The 15,535-nt window shown below is 56.9% G+C and overlaps 5 protein-coding genes across 5 annotated transcripts in view; 2 read left to right on the forward strand and 3 right to left on the reverse strand.

The window, feature by feature from the left end:
* Positions 1-16: 16 nt before the first annotated feature.
* PTSG_08665 (uncharacterized protein) lies at positions 17-3,781 on the reverse strand. Its single transcript, XM_004990398.1, has 5 exons — positions 2,408-3,781; positions 1,916-2,108; positions 1,629-1,714; positions 1,304-1,417; positions 17-1,127 (listed from the first exon to the last, which is right to left on the reverse strand). The coding sequence occupies exons 1-5, from the start codon at positions 3,762-3,764 to the stop codon at positions 88-90; spliced, it is 2,790 nt and encodes a 929-aa protein (XP_004990455.1). The 5' UTR covers positions 3,765-3,781; the 3' UTR covers positions 17-87.
* Positions 3,782-3,884: 103 nt separating this feature from the next.
* On the forward strand, positions 3,885-5,848 carry PTSG_08666 (uncharacterized protein; the record flags this gene model as incomplete). The annotated part of the gene is made up of 3 exons (XM_004990399.1): positions 3,885-4,295; positions 4,640-4,878; positions 5,407-5,848. Exons 1-3 carry the CDS (start codon positions 3,948-3,950, stop codon positions 5,846-5,848), a joined length of 1,029 nt encoding a protein of 342 aa, XP_004990456.1. The 5' UTR covers positions 3,885-3,947.
* Positions 5,849-6,149: 301 nt separating this feature from the next.
* PTSG_08667 (uncharacterized protein) lies at positions 6,150-11,987 on the reverse strand (the record flags this gene model as incomplete). Its single annotated transcript, XM_004990400.1, has 9 exons — positions 10,553-11,987; positions 10,355-10,438; positions 9,873-9,956; positions 9,637-9,720; positions 9,258-9,341; positions 8,990-9,073; positions 7,750-8,793; positions 6,845-7,460; positions 6,150-6,425 (listed from the first exon to the last, which is right to left on the reverse strand). Exons 1-9 carry the CDS (start codon positions 11,620-11,622, stop codon positions 6,150-6,152), a joined length of 3,426 nt encoding a protein of 1,141 aa, XP_004990457.1. The 5' UTR covers positions 11,623-11,987.
* Positions 11,988-12,027: 40 nt separating this feature from the next.
* Positions 12,028-13,633, forward strand: PTSG_08668 (homocysteine methyltransferase; the record flags this gene model as incomplete). Its single annotated transcript, XM_004990401.1, has 2 exons — positions 12,028-12,279; positions 12,503-13,633. 2 exons carry the CDS (start codon positions 12,028-12,030, stop codon positions 13,631-13,633), a joined length of 1,383 nt encoding a protein of 460 aa, XP_004990458.1.
* Positions 13,634-13,695: 62 nt separating this feature from the next.
* Positions 13,696-15,535, reverse strand: part of PTSG_12768 (uncharacterized protein) — a 3,613-nt gene continuing 1,773 nt past the window's right edge. Inside the window, exons 5-9 of the mRNA XM_004990402.1 lie at positions 15,129-15,351; positions 14,892-14,950; positions 14,639-14,678; positions 14,285-14,379; positions 13,696-14,097 (exon numbers count right to left, since the gene is read on the reverse strand). Coding sequence (XP_004990459.1) covers positions 13,824-14,097; positions 14,285-14,379; positions 14,639-14,678; positions 14,892-14,950; positions 15,129-15,351 — 691 coding nt within the window. The 3' untranslated portion in view covers positions 13,696-13,823. The remainder of the gene's footprint in view (positions 14,098-14,284; positions 14,380-14,638; positions 14,679-14,891; positions 14,951-15,128; positions 15,352-15,535) is intronic.

Genomic DNA, 15,535 nt, shown 5'->3' on the forward strand with positions numbered 1-15,535 from the left:
GAAAACGCCAAGCCCCGTCAGTGAGCACCACCAACACCACCACCATAACACGAACTTGTGCATGCAGGCAATGCTGTTCATAATTAACTACGTTGGGCACGCGTCGTGGCGTGAGAGATGAAGCGGAAACTTGACCACACCGCCACCACCGCCAGCGCCACGATCGCCGGGCGTCAGTTCCACCATCAGCCGCACGCGCCCTTTTTTTGCAGCACTGAGCGAGCACTCATCGCAACGCACGCGGAACGACGACCACATGCGTTCGTGCCCAGCCAGCAGCGTGCTGAACAAATGCATCGTGTGCGTTGGCTGCTGCGCACTGTCTGCAATGGCATGCGTGACGATAAGGGTGTTGTTGTCACTGGCATGCCGGTGCAACGTGCACGAGCTGCTGCTGCTGCTGCTGCTGCTGCCAGCACCATCAAAGCTGCCCTTGCCTGCTGGCTCTGTCCGCACTCCAATGTCTGCATCCACCGCAATCGCAGGGGCCACCATGAGTTTGTGCCCGGCCATCGTTGATGCCGTGGGTGGCACCGCCGCTTGCGGTGTTGGCGTTGGGTCCCAGGGGAATGTGCTGCGAAACTGCTGCTCCACTGTGCCTGAGACGGGCGCCGAGCCGGTGCTTGCAAGCATCGCCATGTCGATGAGAATCAGCGTGTCGGGAAATGGCAGAAACGCCACGCGCACGCTGCACTGCAGGTTTGGATGGCGACCCATGTGCGTTGGCGTTGTTACAGCAACAACCAGCGCCTGAGACGCAAACGCAGACGAATACAACAGCCGCGGGTGTGCTGGTGGTATTGGCACGGTTGCATCTGTCTCATCTGCTCCTGCACCTGCAGCTCCTTCTGCTTCTTCCATCAACATTGCCCGCACACCGCGCCAGTCGCCCGCCGCCGGCCCCAAATGCTCGTACAAATCCGTGTCCAGAACTGGCACCAAGTCATCATTGCCCGCGCACATGTGAAACGCTGCTGCTTCATCCTCGTCTCGCTCCACATCCACAGGCTGTTCAACCGGCTCCTGCGGCAGTGGTGGTGATGGAGACCGCACAAGCATGACATTGCCCGTGACACCCCGTGGTGCAATGATGAACGGCGCTCCTCCGGGCGAAAACACAAACGACCCTGAAACATGGGAGCGTGGTTGCGCGTTGATGGCGGGTTGTGTGTTGGTGGAGGTAAGTGGGACAGGGGGGCAACAAACAGAACGGTGAAAGCTAGAACACTTATTCTCCACAGGGTGCGGTGATAAGGGCATACGGTGGTCTCAGCACTCATGTGCCTTTGTCGTCTCGGCTCACCTTCTTGGTGTGCGGTGGAGTGGATGAGAGAGACGAGGTCAGGGATCATGTGTGCGTATGCGCTGTTGGCGATCGTGCGAGCGATAGCAGCAACGTCGCCAGAGGGAAACCCAGCTGTGTTGAAGATGAAGGGACAGGAGTAAGAGGGTGAGTGTAGATTGAACTTGGGGGAGTGGCTGGTGTTGTTATTGGTGGTATGTTGCGTTGTGTTGCGTTGTGGTGCAATGTGTTGTGGTGTGGTGTGGTGCGCTGTGGTGTGTTGTGTTGTGTTGTAGTGTGTGAATCCAAATATCAACAAAGCGCAATAAGCGTAGCGGCCGCTCACATCGCATGGCAAACAGGGAGGGTGCGGTGTTGTCTTGTGCTTGCAGGCTCAACACGGTCAGGCCTTGGTGGTGAAAGCGACGAACCCTGCCAATGCATGTGTATGTACGTATTTGTGTGGGGATCGGTGCAGATTGGTGCAGTCACACAGTCACGCAGTCACACAGTCACGCGGTCACACAGTCACGCAGTCACGCAGTCACGCAGTCACACAGTCACGCAGTCACAAGCTGGCACGCCCAGGCACTTCTGCACTTGCTTGCGTGCAGGCACGCAAGTTCATCATACCAGGCGTTGCGAGTGACGGAAAAGGGGGTGATGGACGGCTGCTGTGGGTCAAAGGAGGCGAGCTCCATCAACAGCGAGAACATGCACACGTTATCGGCGCTGCCTTTGCCCTCGTGACGTGATTCAAACTGCATGCTGGCGTCCCCTTCACCATGAGAGCTGTCAAGCCCAAGCTCAGCCTCTGATACGCGGTCTGCAGTGTGCACGTGCATGAGAGAGTGTGTATGTGTGTGTGAGTGTGTGTGTGTGTGTGTGTGTGTGTGTGTGTGTGTGTGTGTGTGTGTGTGTGCGTGTGTGTGCGTGCGTGCATATCGGTGTGAGTGAGTGGGAGAGTCGAGATGTGTGCGCAAGGAAAGAAACACACAGCTCGCAGCTCAACGTGCAAGGCAACCTGCAACATGCCATCTGTGCATCTGCCGCACACAAGCAGTCCCATCCCCTTCCCTTGCATCATCTCTCCCACCCTCAATACACAAACACACAACACCATACCTGCAAGCCAGGTTGCCTCGCCGTTGCGAAGGAGGTGCGTGTCAATGAAGCGGAGGTGGGCCGCGGGGCTGCAGGCCAAGTGCGTCACACACGTTTGGCCAAGGGGCAGGGAGGGCGGTGCCTCGCTGTTGCTGTCCCGAGAGCGTGCAGTGTTCCTTCTCAAGTGGGGCCAGACGGTGGCCTCAATGTACTGCAAATGTGCTTTGACCCACGCCATGGGGAGCGTGGCCAGCTTTGGCGCAAGCACGCTGCGCTGGGCCATAAGCATGGCCTCGAAGAAGCACTGGGAGAGCAGGAGGGTGCGACCGAGCCCGCCATCCAGGCTCCCATCGCGCATGTGGTCGTTGAGCAGCAGCAGGCCCGTGCGGAGGTGGGACCACGCGTCTCGCACCCACGTCTCGGCAGCTGCAAGCGCATCCATAGAGAGCAGGGAAGCTGATACGCGGGCAGACACCGCGGCGTGGTTGTGGCGCACATGGGTGAGGAAGAGGGAGCCGGCAAAGATGGCCTCGTTTGTCGCCACCCAGGCCGGATCCAGAGACAGCGACACGGACTGCAGGCACTGGCGCGCTCGCAGCAGGCTGGCAACGTCTCGCAGCACATGCTCAGCGATGAAGGCCTGCTCGTGGGGGGCGCACGCTTCGAAGATGAGGTCCGCTGTGAGCACGACGTTCAGCACTGCACGGGCTGCGCGAACTGCAGCAAGTACGTGATGACACGGCTCCTCGCACGTTTCCTCGGAGGTGCACAGGCACGCACCATCGTTACTAGCGCGATCGCCCCACTGCCGCTGGCGCAAGCCCAGCTCCACGATGGCGGCGAACCGCCCGCCTGTTACCGCAGCATGCGCGGAGCAATGCGGGTCCTGCTGTGCACCGTCACCGCCACCAAACAGCACGCCATCTTCCCCAGCGCCACCACCACCGGCGACACCACCGCCATGGTCGTGGTGGCCTTGTTGTTCCGTTGTCCAGTGGGCGTCAAGCACCTGGATCAACGCAGAGATGGCGTCCGTGTCGGTGGTGGGCCGCCGGATGCGTGCTGTCAGCGCTTGCAGCGGCCACATGTCTGTGGGCTCCACAACCTGCGGTGGTGCGCTTGGTGCAAGCCAATGGTGCAGGTTGAGGCTGCGGTGCTGCTGCCAGTTGTGCGTGCGTGCAAGCAACGCCGCCAGCTTGCGTGCAGGCAAGGACGACGATGACCCTGACGCGCCGCTGCTGACACCATCCTGCCTCAGCTCCCCCAGCGTCTGCTCATCAAACAACAACAGTGGCAGCCGCTCTGCGGCGCACAGCCGAACCAAGAGGAAGAGCAGGAGGAAGACAAGGAAGGGAAGAGGGTACGTGGTCATCATCATCGTTGGTTGGTCGTGTGTGTGTGTGGTTTGTATGCTCTTCTTCTTCTTCTTGCTGTCCTTTCTTTCCCCACCACTCATTGTTGTGCCTTCTTCTTCTTCGTGCCCATTCACACACCAACAACAACAACAACAACAACAACAGCAGTCAATACACAACAAGCACAAGACACACGCACTCTCTCCATGATGACAACACGAGAAGCGTGGCTCGGGTGTGTGCGGCGGTCCTGCGCCCGTCGGCGGCTGGTCGTGCTTGTGGCGGTGGTGTTGGGGGTGACGGCGACGGCGATGCCACGGAGCGAAGCGCAGGCAATGAACGTGCATGCCTGCACGCAACAGTTTGTGTTGTCAGTGTCCACGGGAAGGACAGGGAGCACGCTGCACATGCAGGCGCTGAGCGCATTCCAATCCACGTTTGCCATCCCGGAGCCATTCCGCTACTGGCGACAGCACCCAGAGGCAACGGACTCGCCATCCTACATGGATCTCTTCAGCTGCAACTTCCTCAAGCACGACGGGCTCACACGGCGGGTGCGTTGGGGGAGGGGAGGGGGGTTGGAGGGGTGAGGTGAAGTGTCTGTGTGTCTGTATGTGTTTGGGGGGTGAAAGGGGTTGCTTGCTTGTGCCTCTGTGGCCGTCTGTGTGTGTGTGTGTGTGTGTGTCTGTTTGTGTTTGTGTGTATGCGTGTGTGTGTGTGTGTCCCTCTGTCTGTGCGTCTATTTGTGTGTCTGTCCATCTGCCCGTGTCTGTGTGTCCCTGTGTGTTTGTTGCTGCTCACATCATGAGAGAACCTGTGACTGCGTCTGTGATGAGCTTGCCATGCCACTCACAAGTGCCCTTGTATGCTGATGTTGCGTTGCCATCTGCGTTGAAAGGTGTTCTGGGTGTATGCGTGCTCGAATAACCGTGTCATCGCCCACGACAAGGAGCTGCTCAAGCGCTGCAAGCGAAGCGAGTTGACGGCGGCTGACCGCGCACTCCTCTTTGATGTGTGCGCCCGCGCGTGTGTCAAGATTGTCAAGACCATCCGCTTCACATCCTTCCCACTCACAGACGACGATGCACAGCAGCTGCAGCTCCTCGGCCACCTCCACATGGTCCACCTCGTCAGGCAGTACGTTTCTGTTGGGGAGGATGGAAAGAAGGGATTGCTGAAGGGAACCGGAAGAGGAGGGAACCCTTGTGTGCGTGTCTCTGTGTGTGTGTGTGCGTGTCTCTCTGTGTGTGTGTGTGTGTGTGTGTGTGTGTGTGTGTGTGTGTGTGTGTGTGTGTGTGTGTGTGTGTGTGTGTGTCTGGGTCTGTGTGTGCGTGGGTATGTGTGTGTTGTGTGTGTGTGTGTGTGTGTCTGGGTCTGGGTCTGTCTGTCTGCCCATCTGTCTGTCTGTCTGTTTGTGTCTGCGTACTTCTCTGTCTGTCTCTCCGTCTGTCCGCCTGCCCTATGTGAACGTGTCTGTGTCTGTGAAACAGCTCGTTGTCGCCTTAATGCCCCCTGAAATTCATACACATGCACACACATACACACACACACACATGCACACACATGCACACACATACACACACATGCACACATGCACACAATTCCCTCCCCCTCCCCCCCCCCAAATCACACACATACACCCGACCCACCACCGGTTCTCGCTAGGCCGTGGAACGCTGTGGTGTCCAAGCACAAGAGCGGGTGGAGGTACGATCCAACGGAGGAAGGCATCGGTGGCGCATTGAGATCAGAGTGCAAGAACATGCTGCAGACAACGGAGATTGCACACGGCATTGCCGCCCCACCCATGCTCACGCTGTGGCACGAGGACCTGGTCAGCAACATGACTGCGTCACTCACCTTCATCTTGGGCCAGCTGCGCTGGAACAAGAACGTCATCGATCACACCGCGCCCGCGCTAGCCAACCACCTCAGCAAGCACGAGTTTGCCGCCTTGCACCGCAAGCACCTCAAGCCACTCAACGTCACTCAGGAGCAGGCGCTCACGTGGATCAAGAACAGGCAGGCCACCCTCAACCAAGCCGACCCTTGCGTTGCTGCGTACAAGGCATTCAACTACGCATATCCGGAGGAGAGGGTGGGCTGACGCTGACATGTATTGCGTGAACGACCATGTAATTGACAAAACAAGAGTAAACGACACACAGCTACAACAGCAGTAACGGAAAGGAACAAACAATGGCATTGCGGTGGTGGTGGGTGGGGGGGGGGGGGGTGGGGTGGGAGAGGGGAGTGCTTGAGACAAGTAACCGGTGAAGTGAAGGGGACGCTGAAGACGGGGGGAGGGGGATTGGAACAGAACACCAGAAGGAAAAACGTCGTTTCGTGCAATTGTATGCACGTCATGAACAAGTGAGCCCACATGCATGCAGGCAAGTGCGCATGTGTCAGCTTTGAGTACGACTGGCCATTGCACGGGCTCCAAGGAACAAGTCTTCGCGGAGCAAGCTGTTGAGCTCGTCCATGACGCCCTCCTTCCCACCGCTTCCATCATCACGCGGGGTCATTCGAGATACGCGTATTTGTCCTGCACCAAGGGCGTGCTCGATTTGCTCCAACGGATAGGCAGCGGGGCTTGGGCGGTACGACGCAAGGTGGGCGTGGCTCAGGACAAGCTGGTCGTACGCAATGCCTTTGGCTTCTTCTTCGGCTTCAAACAGCACCTGTTGGCACAGGGATAGGGAGGTAAACACGAGGGGAATGGGAGAGTGAATGAAACAGCTGCCAACTGCGCGGGGAGATTGGAATCGCACAACCTTCGCCAAGGCAAGGCGCAGCATGACACCCAATAACCCCACGTTCACTTACACGTATTCAAGTATGTAACTCACTCACACACACACACACTCACTCACTCACTCACTCACTCACTCACTCACTCACACACTCACTCACTCGCTCACTCACTCACTCACTCACTCACTCACTCACTCACTCACTCACTCACTCACTCACTCACTCACACACAAACACACACACTCACTCACTCACTCACTCACTCACTCACTCACTCACTCACACACACACGCACACACACGCACACACACACGCACACGCACACTCGCATGTACACATTGTTTACCATTGAGAGTGCCAGCCAGGCAAGTTCTGCTTCGCCTTGCATGCCACGAACCCAGAGGTCGATGCTGCTGTCGCCATCAATGCGACCAAAACACTCGATGGTGTCAAACAGTCGGCCATGGAAGCCTTTCCGCCACAAGCTGGTGCTCCCTGCATCAAACAGCGCTGCGACCCTTGTCTGCAGGCGAGGAAACAGGCCAGGTGGAAACAGCATCCCGCTCGATTCACGAATGAGGAAGCGGCGGCCACCAAACACGTGCGCCTGGCCGTCATCTGCCCATTCAACGCCTTCGGTCGCTCCCAGTCGAAATGGCAGCATGTAGCGGGGAGTCGCTGCTTCATCATTCCCAGGTGGTGGAAGCTCGTAGCAGAGCAGCATGTTGGACAGCACATCCACGACCTGCTCTGCCGGCACAAGATCGCCATACACCGCCCTGATCTCCTGCAGTGTCACTTCCCCATCACGCGGTCTCAGCTGTTTGATGTCGTGAAAGTCTTCAGGTGCGAGTGCGGGCCCAAGGATGGTACTGAGCAGCCAGAAGGGCGAGATGAAGACGTGGTCGCGAAGGGACGGCATTGACTGGAACCACAGCAGGTTGCCGCGCACGTGGAGGTGGCTGACAACAGCACGAGCCACCCCGCAAGAACAGAGCACGCACAACGAAGTCATGAGTGCACCAGAAAGCGAGGCACTTCGCAAAGCAATACACGCAGTGAAGCAATACACTTCATGCAGCGAGAGACTTGGCAGAGCAATACACACAGTGAAGCAATCCACACAGTGAATCGATCCACATTGTGAATCAATACACTTGGTGAAGCAAGACGCGTGCCCCCATCCGCTGGACAACCGCACCAGATCAAAACCCAACCCCCACATGCCAAGCAATTTGTACGGCGAGATACCTGAGCGAGCTTCTGATGATGGTTCTGTCGGCGTCGGGGATGAACTCCAAGTCAGGTGCGCTTTCAGCCAGATCCTGCATGAGGTTCTGGATAGTCCACAGTCCTTCCTTGGTTTGCTCGCAAGCTTCACCAATGGCACGTGCCACTATGGGAACCTGATTCTCGCGTGCTCGCACGTCCTCCCATATGTTGTGAAGTAAGTTTCCCAGCTGCCTCAACTCGTCGCTGCTGGTGTCGTGGCAGTTGAGGGCAACGACGTGCGGGTGTAGCTCCATGCTGCCGCCAAACCAGCTCGCCACTTCCTCGCTGGCAAGAAGGGCGTCGCCCTGCTCGAAGCGCAGGACATCGGCCGTGACACCAATATCAATGGCAAGTCGGTGCCCCGGATGCGGCTGGTCCGCCCTCGTGCCAACCACGATGACCTTGGGCGGCGGTGCATGGGAAGAGTGCGCGGCTGCTTGGTGCAGGCGAGTCTTGATGAACCTGAGCCAGCGGTAGAGGGACGAGCGGAACGTGTTGAAGTCCGTGCTCAGGGCAACGCACACGACGAAGACGGCGTTGTGGTCGGACAGCATCAGCTCGTGCGCGACGTGGTACTCCGCTGTTCCGGCAAAGTCGAACACGTGGAGATCGCAGTTGGCGGGGTGGTTGGCGTCTTCCCCACTGCCAAGCGTAGCGCCAGAGAACAAGGCCGCCGCCCCCCTCTGGCCAAAACCAACTTCGTCAAGCGCAGGTGCGGGCATGTTTGGGGCAGGAATGCGGACCCTGCGCAACTCGACGCCAACCGTTCTCTCATCTGGCCGGTCAGCCTCGTCTCGTGACGACTGCTGTGGATCATAGGGTGTTCCAATCACTTGCAGCGAGCGCACGAGCGTGGACTTGCCGGTCCCCTGATCGCCACACACAAAGACGCTCATTGTGGTGTGCGAGGTGAGTTCATGTTGAAGGAATGAAGGAAGGGCCTCATGGTGCCTTCTGTTTCGCGCCACAGCAGCGTTGATGCTGGTCAAGATGCTGTCAGAGATGCCCCAAAATCGGTTCAGCCTACACGGACAAAGGGGAGAACGATATCGCCGTCAAGTGTCATGCAATAAGTAATAAGCTTGTGTACTCAAGTCCGAGTCAAAGTCATGATGTAAAAACTCAGCGTTGCACAGTAGATAGACCTGTAAACGTTTACATCCAGACATCCGTGAATGAAACAAGTGCGAGGCGCCATATGTGTAATTTGTTCGCTTACTCGAGCGCACGAAGGGTCTTGTTTTGCTGCAACGACTGAGCAATGGCTGTCCCGGCGGTGTCGCTCAAGAAGTTGCAGTCCAGACTAGTGAAACAAGAACACAAGCAGGGCGCATTTGTTATGATGTGCCAGCCTCAAGCGCGAATGCTGGAGTGTCTTACTTGCATCTTCAGTATGCATCAACACACGCACACACGTGTTTGCAGATCATGCTGTCATTATTCACCTGAGCACGTCACAAGAACACGCGCAAGAACGGTTTCCTTACTCGAGCGTGTGCAGTGTGCGGTTCTCTTTCAATGCCCCGGCAAGTGCAAGTGCGCCATTTTCACCCAATAACGTGCTGCACAAGCTGTGTGTGTGTGTGAGTGTACGTGCGTGCGTGCGTGTGTGTGTGTGTGTGTGTGTGTGTGTGTGTGTTTGTGTGTGTGTGTGTGTGTGTGTGTGAGTGCGAGACAGACACACACACACACTTACACACACACACACACACGCACACACACACGCGCGCGCGCGCACAGACAGAGGGGGATGGACAGGTGGCGCCATTCGCTCAGGCTGCGTACACTGAACCAGCTTGCATGCAGTTCATTCCAAACCACCTCCCCCAACCCTTGCCAACCGCATGAGCACATCATTGTTCGTACTTGAGGGTGTGAAGCGTCTGGTTCTGCTTGAGTGCCAGGCAAATTAGATATGCTCCATCCAGTCCAACCCGCGTTTCACTCAAGCTGGAAAGCCAAGATCAAGCAAGCAAGCCAGTTGCACACAGGCAGGAACACCTAGTGAGCCAGGATCCCAAATGCTCTGGATCCGAGTCAAATGGCAACACAACGACTTTCGACTGTGTCACCGGTGAAACTCAGGCGACAAGTGCACTTACTTGAGCGTGTGAAGTGCCTGGTTCACCTTCAACACTTCGGCAATGTGGTGCCCGCCAGCCTCCCCAAGGTCGGCGCCGCTCAAACTGAATAAAAGCAAGCAGCAAGTGGCAGAGCCATGAGTGCAGGAGTGCCGTGGCAGATCAGCCAGGCAGAGGCATTTATGCACATGAGCACTTGCGGCACTTTCATCAGAGTAGAAGCCGTCAACGTTTCTTGCAACAGAGACCAATATCCCACATACACTCAAACATGCATTATTCATACAGACACATGTACGTCTACATAGATGAACATCCACGCACATGTGCATGCACGCTCACTCTCACTCACACACTCACACATAGACATGCACATATGCACACATGCACACACATGCACACACATGCACACACACATGCGCATGCACACATGCATGCACACATGCACACACACGTGCATACACACACGTGCATACTCATGTATGTATGCTCATGCTACTCACTCAAGTGCGTGAAGCGTGTTATTCTCCTGCAGTGCCTCGGCTAGTGCCAGTGCACCAGCCTCGCCCAACCGAGCTTTGCTCAGGCTGTAACCATGACAAAAAGGCGAAATCGTGTGTGAGAAAGATGTGCGTAGCGCTGTAGCGTGGCACGGACAGGCAGGCCACTGCTCACACACTAAATGGGCAGCGCAAACCAACCTCAGCTCGGGGCCACAGGCGTTGTTCCAGATGCTGAAGATTTTGGTGAACACGTCCGGTTCCACGTCAACATACTGCAAGCGTCCCAGAATGTAATCTGTACGGTCTGCATCAGGATGTGGAGCATCTGCCTCTTCCTGCATCTGGTTTCCCTGCTGCCCACTTTCTGCAGCAGCTTCCTCCTCCTCTTCCGCTTCTTCCTCTTGCTGTGCGTCGCTTGTGTCCATCGGGGCTCGTGCACCATTGTCATCCTGAACTGCATTCCCGCGCCACGTCTGCAGCTTGCATGCTCTCACAAACCGTGCAATCTGTGCCGGCGCCAGGGGCTCTCCGTTGACCCGTGCCTCCTTCAGCATGCTTTCAAGCACCTGGCCAACGTTTTCGCCGGGTTTATATTGATGGAGGGCACTTGGGTTTCTTTGGATCTTTCTGCGCAGCTTCGTGCACCTGAGGGCCGCCGTCGCCTGCTCCAGCCTGGGGATGCTTGTGATGTCCAGACGCTTGAGCACGTTGCCAATGGCGTCGCTCAGCTGGTGCGCAGCGAGCCACTGTTGCAGAGGCAGCTGCTCGGTTTCGCTGGGGGATTCTGACTGTCTCTCGGCATCTGCTGGGCAGGGCGAGGGCTCTTTGAGCCTGGCCGCGTGGAAATGTTGCAGGAGCTCGTCCATCAAGGCTGGCGGGACGCAGCCTACGCTGTCCGCAGGGTTGACAAACCACCAAAACTGCGGCTCCCAGCCCTTCAAGATCTCGCGCGCGTACTGGTGCCTAAAGTCGCACTGGCGCACGTTGATGAGGAAGAAGGGTTTTCTGTTGTGGACGATGTACTGCAGCTGGTCGTGGGTGTCCCAGGAAAACTCGGTGTTCCTGCCGTAGTCCGTTGTGCCCAGAATGATGGCGAGCTGACAGTTCCGCACGGCTTCGTGGGTTGCGGCTTGTTCTTCAGGTGTAGTTTGGCGCTCCATATCCTCCATGTACACGTGGACGTTGCTTGTCTGCAGCTGCTGGAATAGCACCATCGACTCATGCGCAGCCTCCTGCAGTCGACTCGAAATGAAGATGAGCCCGCTCATCTTCCCTCCTGCAGCGGACAACAAGGGGAGGGAGAGAAGGCTGGAAGAGAAGGGGCTGAGGTGGCGCTCAAACCAAAACGTGCAGCGGAAACAAGGAAACAAGGATACAACCTGACAGCACACACACTGGCTCACTGGGAGACGGGCTGAAAGAAGTGATTTTGATGTCGATGTGAGTGCGTGGAAAATGAACAGAACGAAGGCTACCGCCAGTGTGTCAACTCAATGTGGCCTCTGTGCTGTGAGGGACTGAGGGAAGCAGGGATTGAGGGAGGCAGTTGTGCGGTCAGGGGGTGACACAAAAACTCAAGCACATGAGTGACTGTGTGGAAATGGACGCACACGACACTGACAGGTTGTGACAGGGTGTGCGGACACAAACAAACACCCGTCACCCTTCAAATCATGGTGTCGCCGTTGGTTTTGGACGGCGGCTTGTCCTCGCTGTTGGAGTTGGAACGCGGACCACTGCACCCGACCTTGTGGTCAGCTGCACTGCTGGTTGCGAGCACTGGAGGACAAGGCAAAGAAGCGGGGGAACGAGCGGGGAAGGATGGCCACAACAACGACGACGACGACGACGACGACGACGACGACGACGGTACTAGCCATGTCTTTTCCGACACCAACCATCGCGCCGTCATCGACGCCCACCGCGTCAGTAAATATGTGTGTGTGTGTTTGTGTGTTTGTTTGTGTGTGTTTGTGTGTGAGGGTACAACCTTACAACTTTTGTACCTGTTTTGCTCCTCATGTCTTCATGTCTTTGTCGTGTTGTTGCACTGCTACTGCTGCACTGGCGTTGTGGTGTCTCCTTCCTACTTCTCAACTTCTGCCCCCTTGCCACCTCCTCTTTGCCACACTTCATACGTCATTTTAGGCCTTTCTGGAAGCGGGTGCTGACATCCTGACGACTGTGAGCTACCAGGGTACAGTAGCGGGCTTCAAGCGCGACATGGGCTTGTCGGAAGAAGAAGCAAGCCATGCCATCGCCCTCAGCGTCACCCTCGCGCGCACCGCCATCCATGAGCATCAACAAGCACAACAACAACAACAACAACAACAGCACATTGAGCGCGACAAACACTCTTCCTCTTCTTCACAAGCACCACGAACGCTATCGTCATCGTGGGCGTCGTCCCGCCATCTTCTCCTCCATCCACCACCTCACGGCACTCAGCAGCACCCACAGGAACAACAACACGAACAACAACACGAACAACAACAGGAGCAACAGCCGCGTCCGCTTGTGGCTGCGTCGATTGGGCCGTATGGGGCGTTCCTTGCGGACGGATCGGAGTACAGGGGTGGTTACGATGCTGAGCGCCTGGCACAGTTCCACCACGAAAAGGCGCTCATCCTGTGGCGTGCGCGTCCTGACGTACTCGCCTTCGAGACCATCCCACAGGCCAGCGAGGCCCTGGCCATCGTGGGCATGATGCAGGAGACGCTGCCGGAAGCGCCATACTGGCTCTCCTTCCAGTGCTGCGATGCGCACCGCCTGGCGAGCGGAGACGACGTGACAGCGGCCGTTGCATCCTTAGTCACCGCGTTTGATGAGCAGCGGGCTGGGTCGCTGATTGGCATCGGAGTGAACTGCATATCGCCGGCGATTGCGGCGCCGCTCGTCACCGCCATTGCCCGCTGTGTTGGGCGCCGTAGACTGCACGTGCTCTGCTACCCGAACAAGGGCGAGGCCTGGGACGCAGACACGCGCACCTGGGGGCCAATTCCCACTGCCGATGTTGGTGACGGCGATGGTGTTGGTGGTTTTGGCAATGGTGGTGATGGTGGTGATGTTGGTGATGGTGGTGATGGTGGTGATGGTGACACAGCGGGGCCATGTGCACTGACGTCGAGGGCGTGGGTGCGGCGCATCAAGGCAGCGGGCTGCACCGTTGTTGGCGGCTGTTGTCGCGTCTTTCCAGCAGACTTGGCGCAGATGGTCCGCTGTGTGAAAGGTGACATTGAGGGCGGAAACAGGAGGGACAAGGCTGGCGTACACGGATAGGAAGGGTCTGTGTGTGTGTGTGTGTGTGTGTGCATGCTGGTGGCTTCGTTGCAGCTCCGCAGTTGTGCGTTTCCATTTGTTTATTTCTCCTTTACCCACGTGTCCATCACTTAACCAACCCTCACCTAATGCTGTTGCATGTGTTCACCAATACTAAAATCAACCCTTCCTCCTTCTTTCCCAATCCAAGTCATGGTGTAGCAGGGGCGGGGTTGTAGTGGCAGCAGCAGAGCGTGTGCATGTGCGGCGATGACCACTGCTGAAACGGTGGCTCCATCGTGTGTGGCGGGCAGGCCAGCATCACGTCTGTGAACTGCGTGTGTCGCTGCTGCCGGCAGTGCCAGAGCAAGCGCAGCACGCTGTCATCGTTGCATAGCGCTGCCGATGGCTGGTGCGCGCACGATTTCATCTCCTCAGCTGTTGCGCACTGCTGCAGCACGTGCCACGTGTCATCCTGCTCGTCCCTACGGTGTTGAAACCAGCGTGAACGCGGTCGTGAGCTGAGGTCGTCACAATTGCGACTGTGCATGCAAGCACGTGAGCAGATGAGCAAAATGCAACAGCGTCATAGCATGTGGCATATTTCTTCTTCTCCCCCCCCCCCGCCTGTGTCTGAGCTTCCAATACACGCAAAGCGCTCACATGACTCACAACATGAGCAGCGTGCGCGTGTGCCTGAGCAGACGCATGTGTACGGCGTCGTTTGTCGGATGCTGCGGCGTGTACAGTTCTGGGCTGTGGTTCACCTACGCATGTGTGTGTGTGTGTGAGTGAGTGAGTGAGTGTGAGTGAGTGAGTGTGTGTGAGTGAGTGAGTGTGCGCGCGTGAGAGTGTGAGTGTGTGTGTGTGTGTGTGTGTGTGTGTGTGTGTGTGTGTGTGTGTGTGTGTGTGAGTCAGTGTAAACATTGATGTCTACTTCTGCCCACGCGGGACATGCTGGAACGCCATGGGTTCTTGAGGTAACAACCCCGAACACGCGCGCGCGCGCACTTCTCGTCCCGTCACCTCGAGAAGGACGGGTTTAAGGCGACCGCTGGCCGTTGTTCTGTGAAAGGGTGGTGGAAGCATGACGCAGGGGTCAACGTATGATGAACTGCTGTTATCCTCACAAACGCGCTCGCAGTGGACATCATATCTTTGCCATGATATCATCGTCATCGCATCAACATCGCAGGACTAACACCACCATCATCATCAGCAGCATCGTTGCTACCATCGTAAAAACACACATGCATGCAACAGCATTCTCTTCACGCACAACAAGATGTCGACGCCGTGGATTTCAAAGCAGTCCAGTCCACACGGCGGCAAGTGGCGCTACCAATGTGCAAGTGTGTGAAATGGATGTCAGGCTGCATCGGTGAACATCACGCAAGCACACACACATAAGCACACACAGAAGCAAAGCACAAGCAAGCACACACAGAAGCAAAGCACAAGCAGACACACACACACACACACACACACACACACACACACACACCCTCTCTCCCACCGATCGAATGGTTGGACTTGACATGACGACGCGGCGGAGAATGGCTTTGACGTCCTGCATCACCGTGTGCGTGTTCGCTTCACCCACTTCGGCATGCTGCCAGTACTTGTGCAGTGGCTGTGGGCACTCTGGGGAAAATGAGCTGTCGCTGGCTTGGTTGCTGGTCTTGCACTTGTTTGCGTGCTTGCTCACGGCTGCATTCGTCAGGTGTGACGCTGTCTGCCTGCAATCACACCCATATAGAAGTTGAGCAAGTAACGTGTGTGTGTGTCTGTGTGTGTGTGTGTGTGTGTCTGTGTGTTTGTCTGTCTGTGTGTGTATTGCTACTCCTTCACTTTCCACTGCAAACACTCCCACCGCCCGCCCCTCCCCCTCCCTCACACACACACACACACACACACACACAC

This window comes from Salpingoeca rosetta (genome assembly GCF_000188695.1).
Source record: "Salpingoeca rosetta unplaced genomic scaffold supercont1.24, whole genome shotgun sequence".
Classification (NCBI taxonomy): domain Eukaryota; class Choanoflagellata; order Craspedida; family Salpingoecidae; genus Salpingoeca; species Salpingoeca rosetta.

What these genes read in the sequence shown, in the direction of transcription:
- PTSG_08665 (XM_004990398.1), bottom strand. Translation starts at nt 3,764, where the DNA reads ATGATGATGACCACGTACCCTCTTCCCTTCCTTGTCTTCCTCCTGCTC. An exon ending in CGAGGCAACCTGGCTTGCAG is followed by an intron (nt 2,109 to 2,407) that starts GTATGGTGTTGT and finishes TGCACACTGCAG; the next exon opens with ACCGCGTATCAGAGGCTGAG. An exon ending in CTCCACCGCACACCAAGAAG is followed by an intron (nt 1,128 to 1,303) that starts GTGAGCCGAGAC and finishes CCCATGTTTCAG; the next exon opens with GGTCGTTTGTGTTTTCGCCC.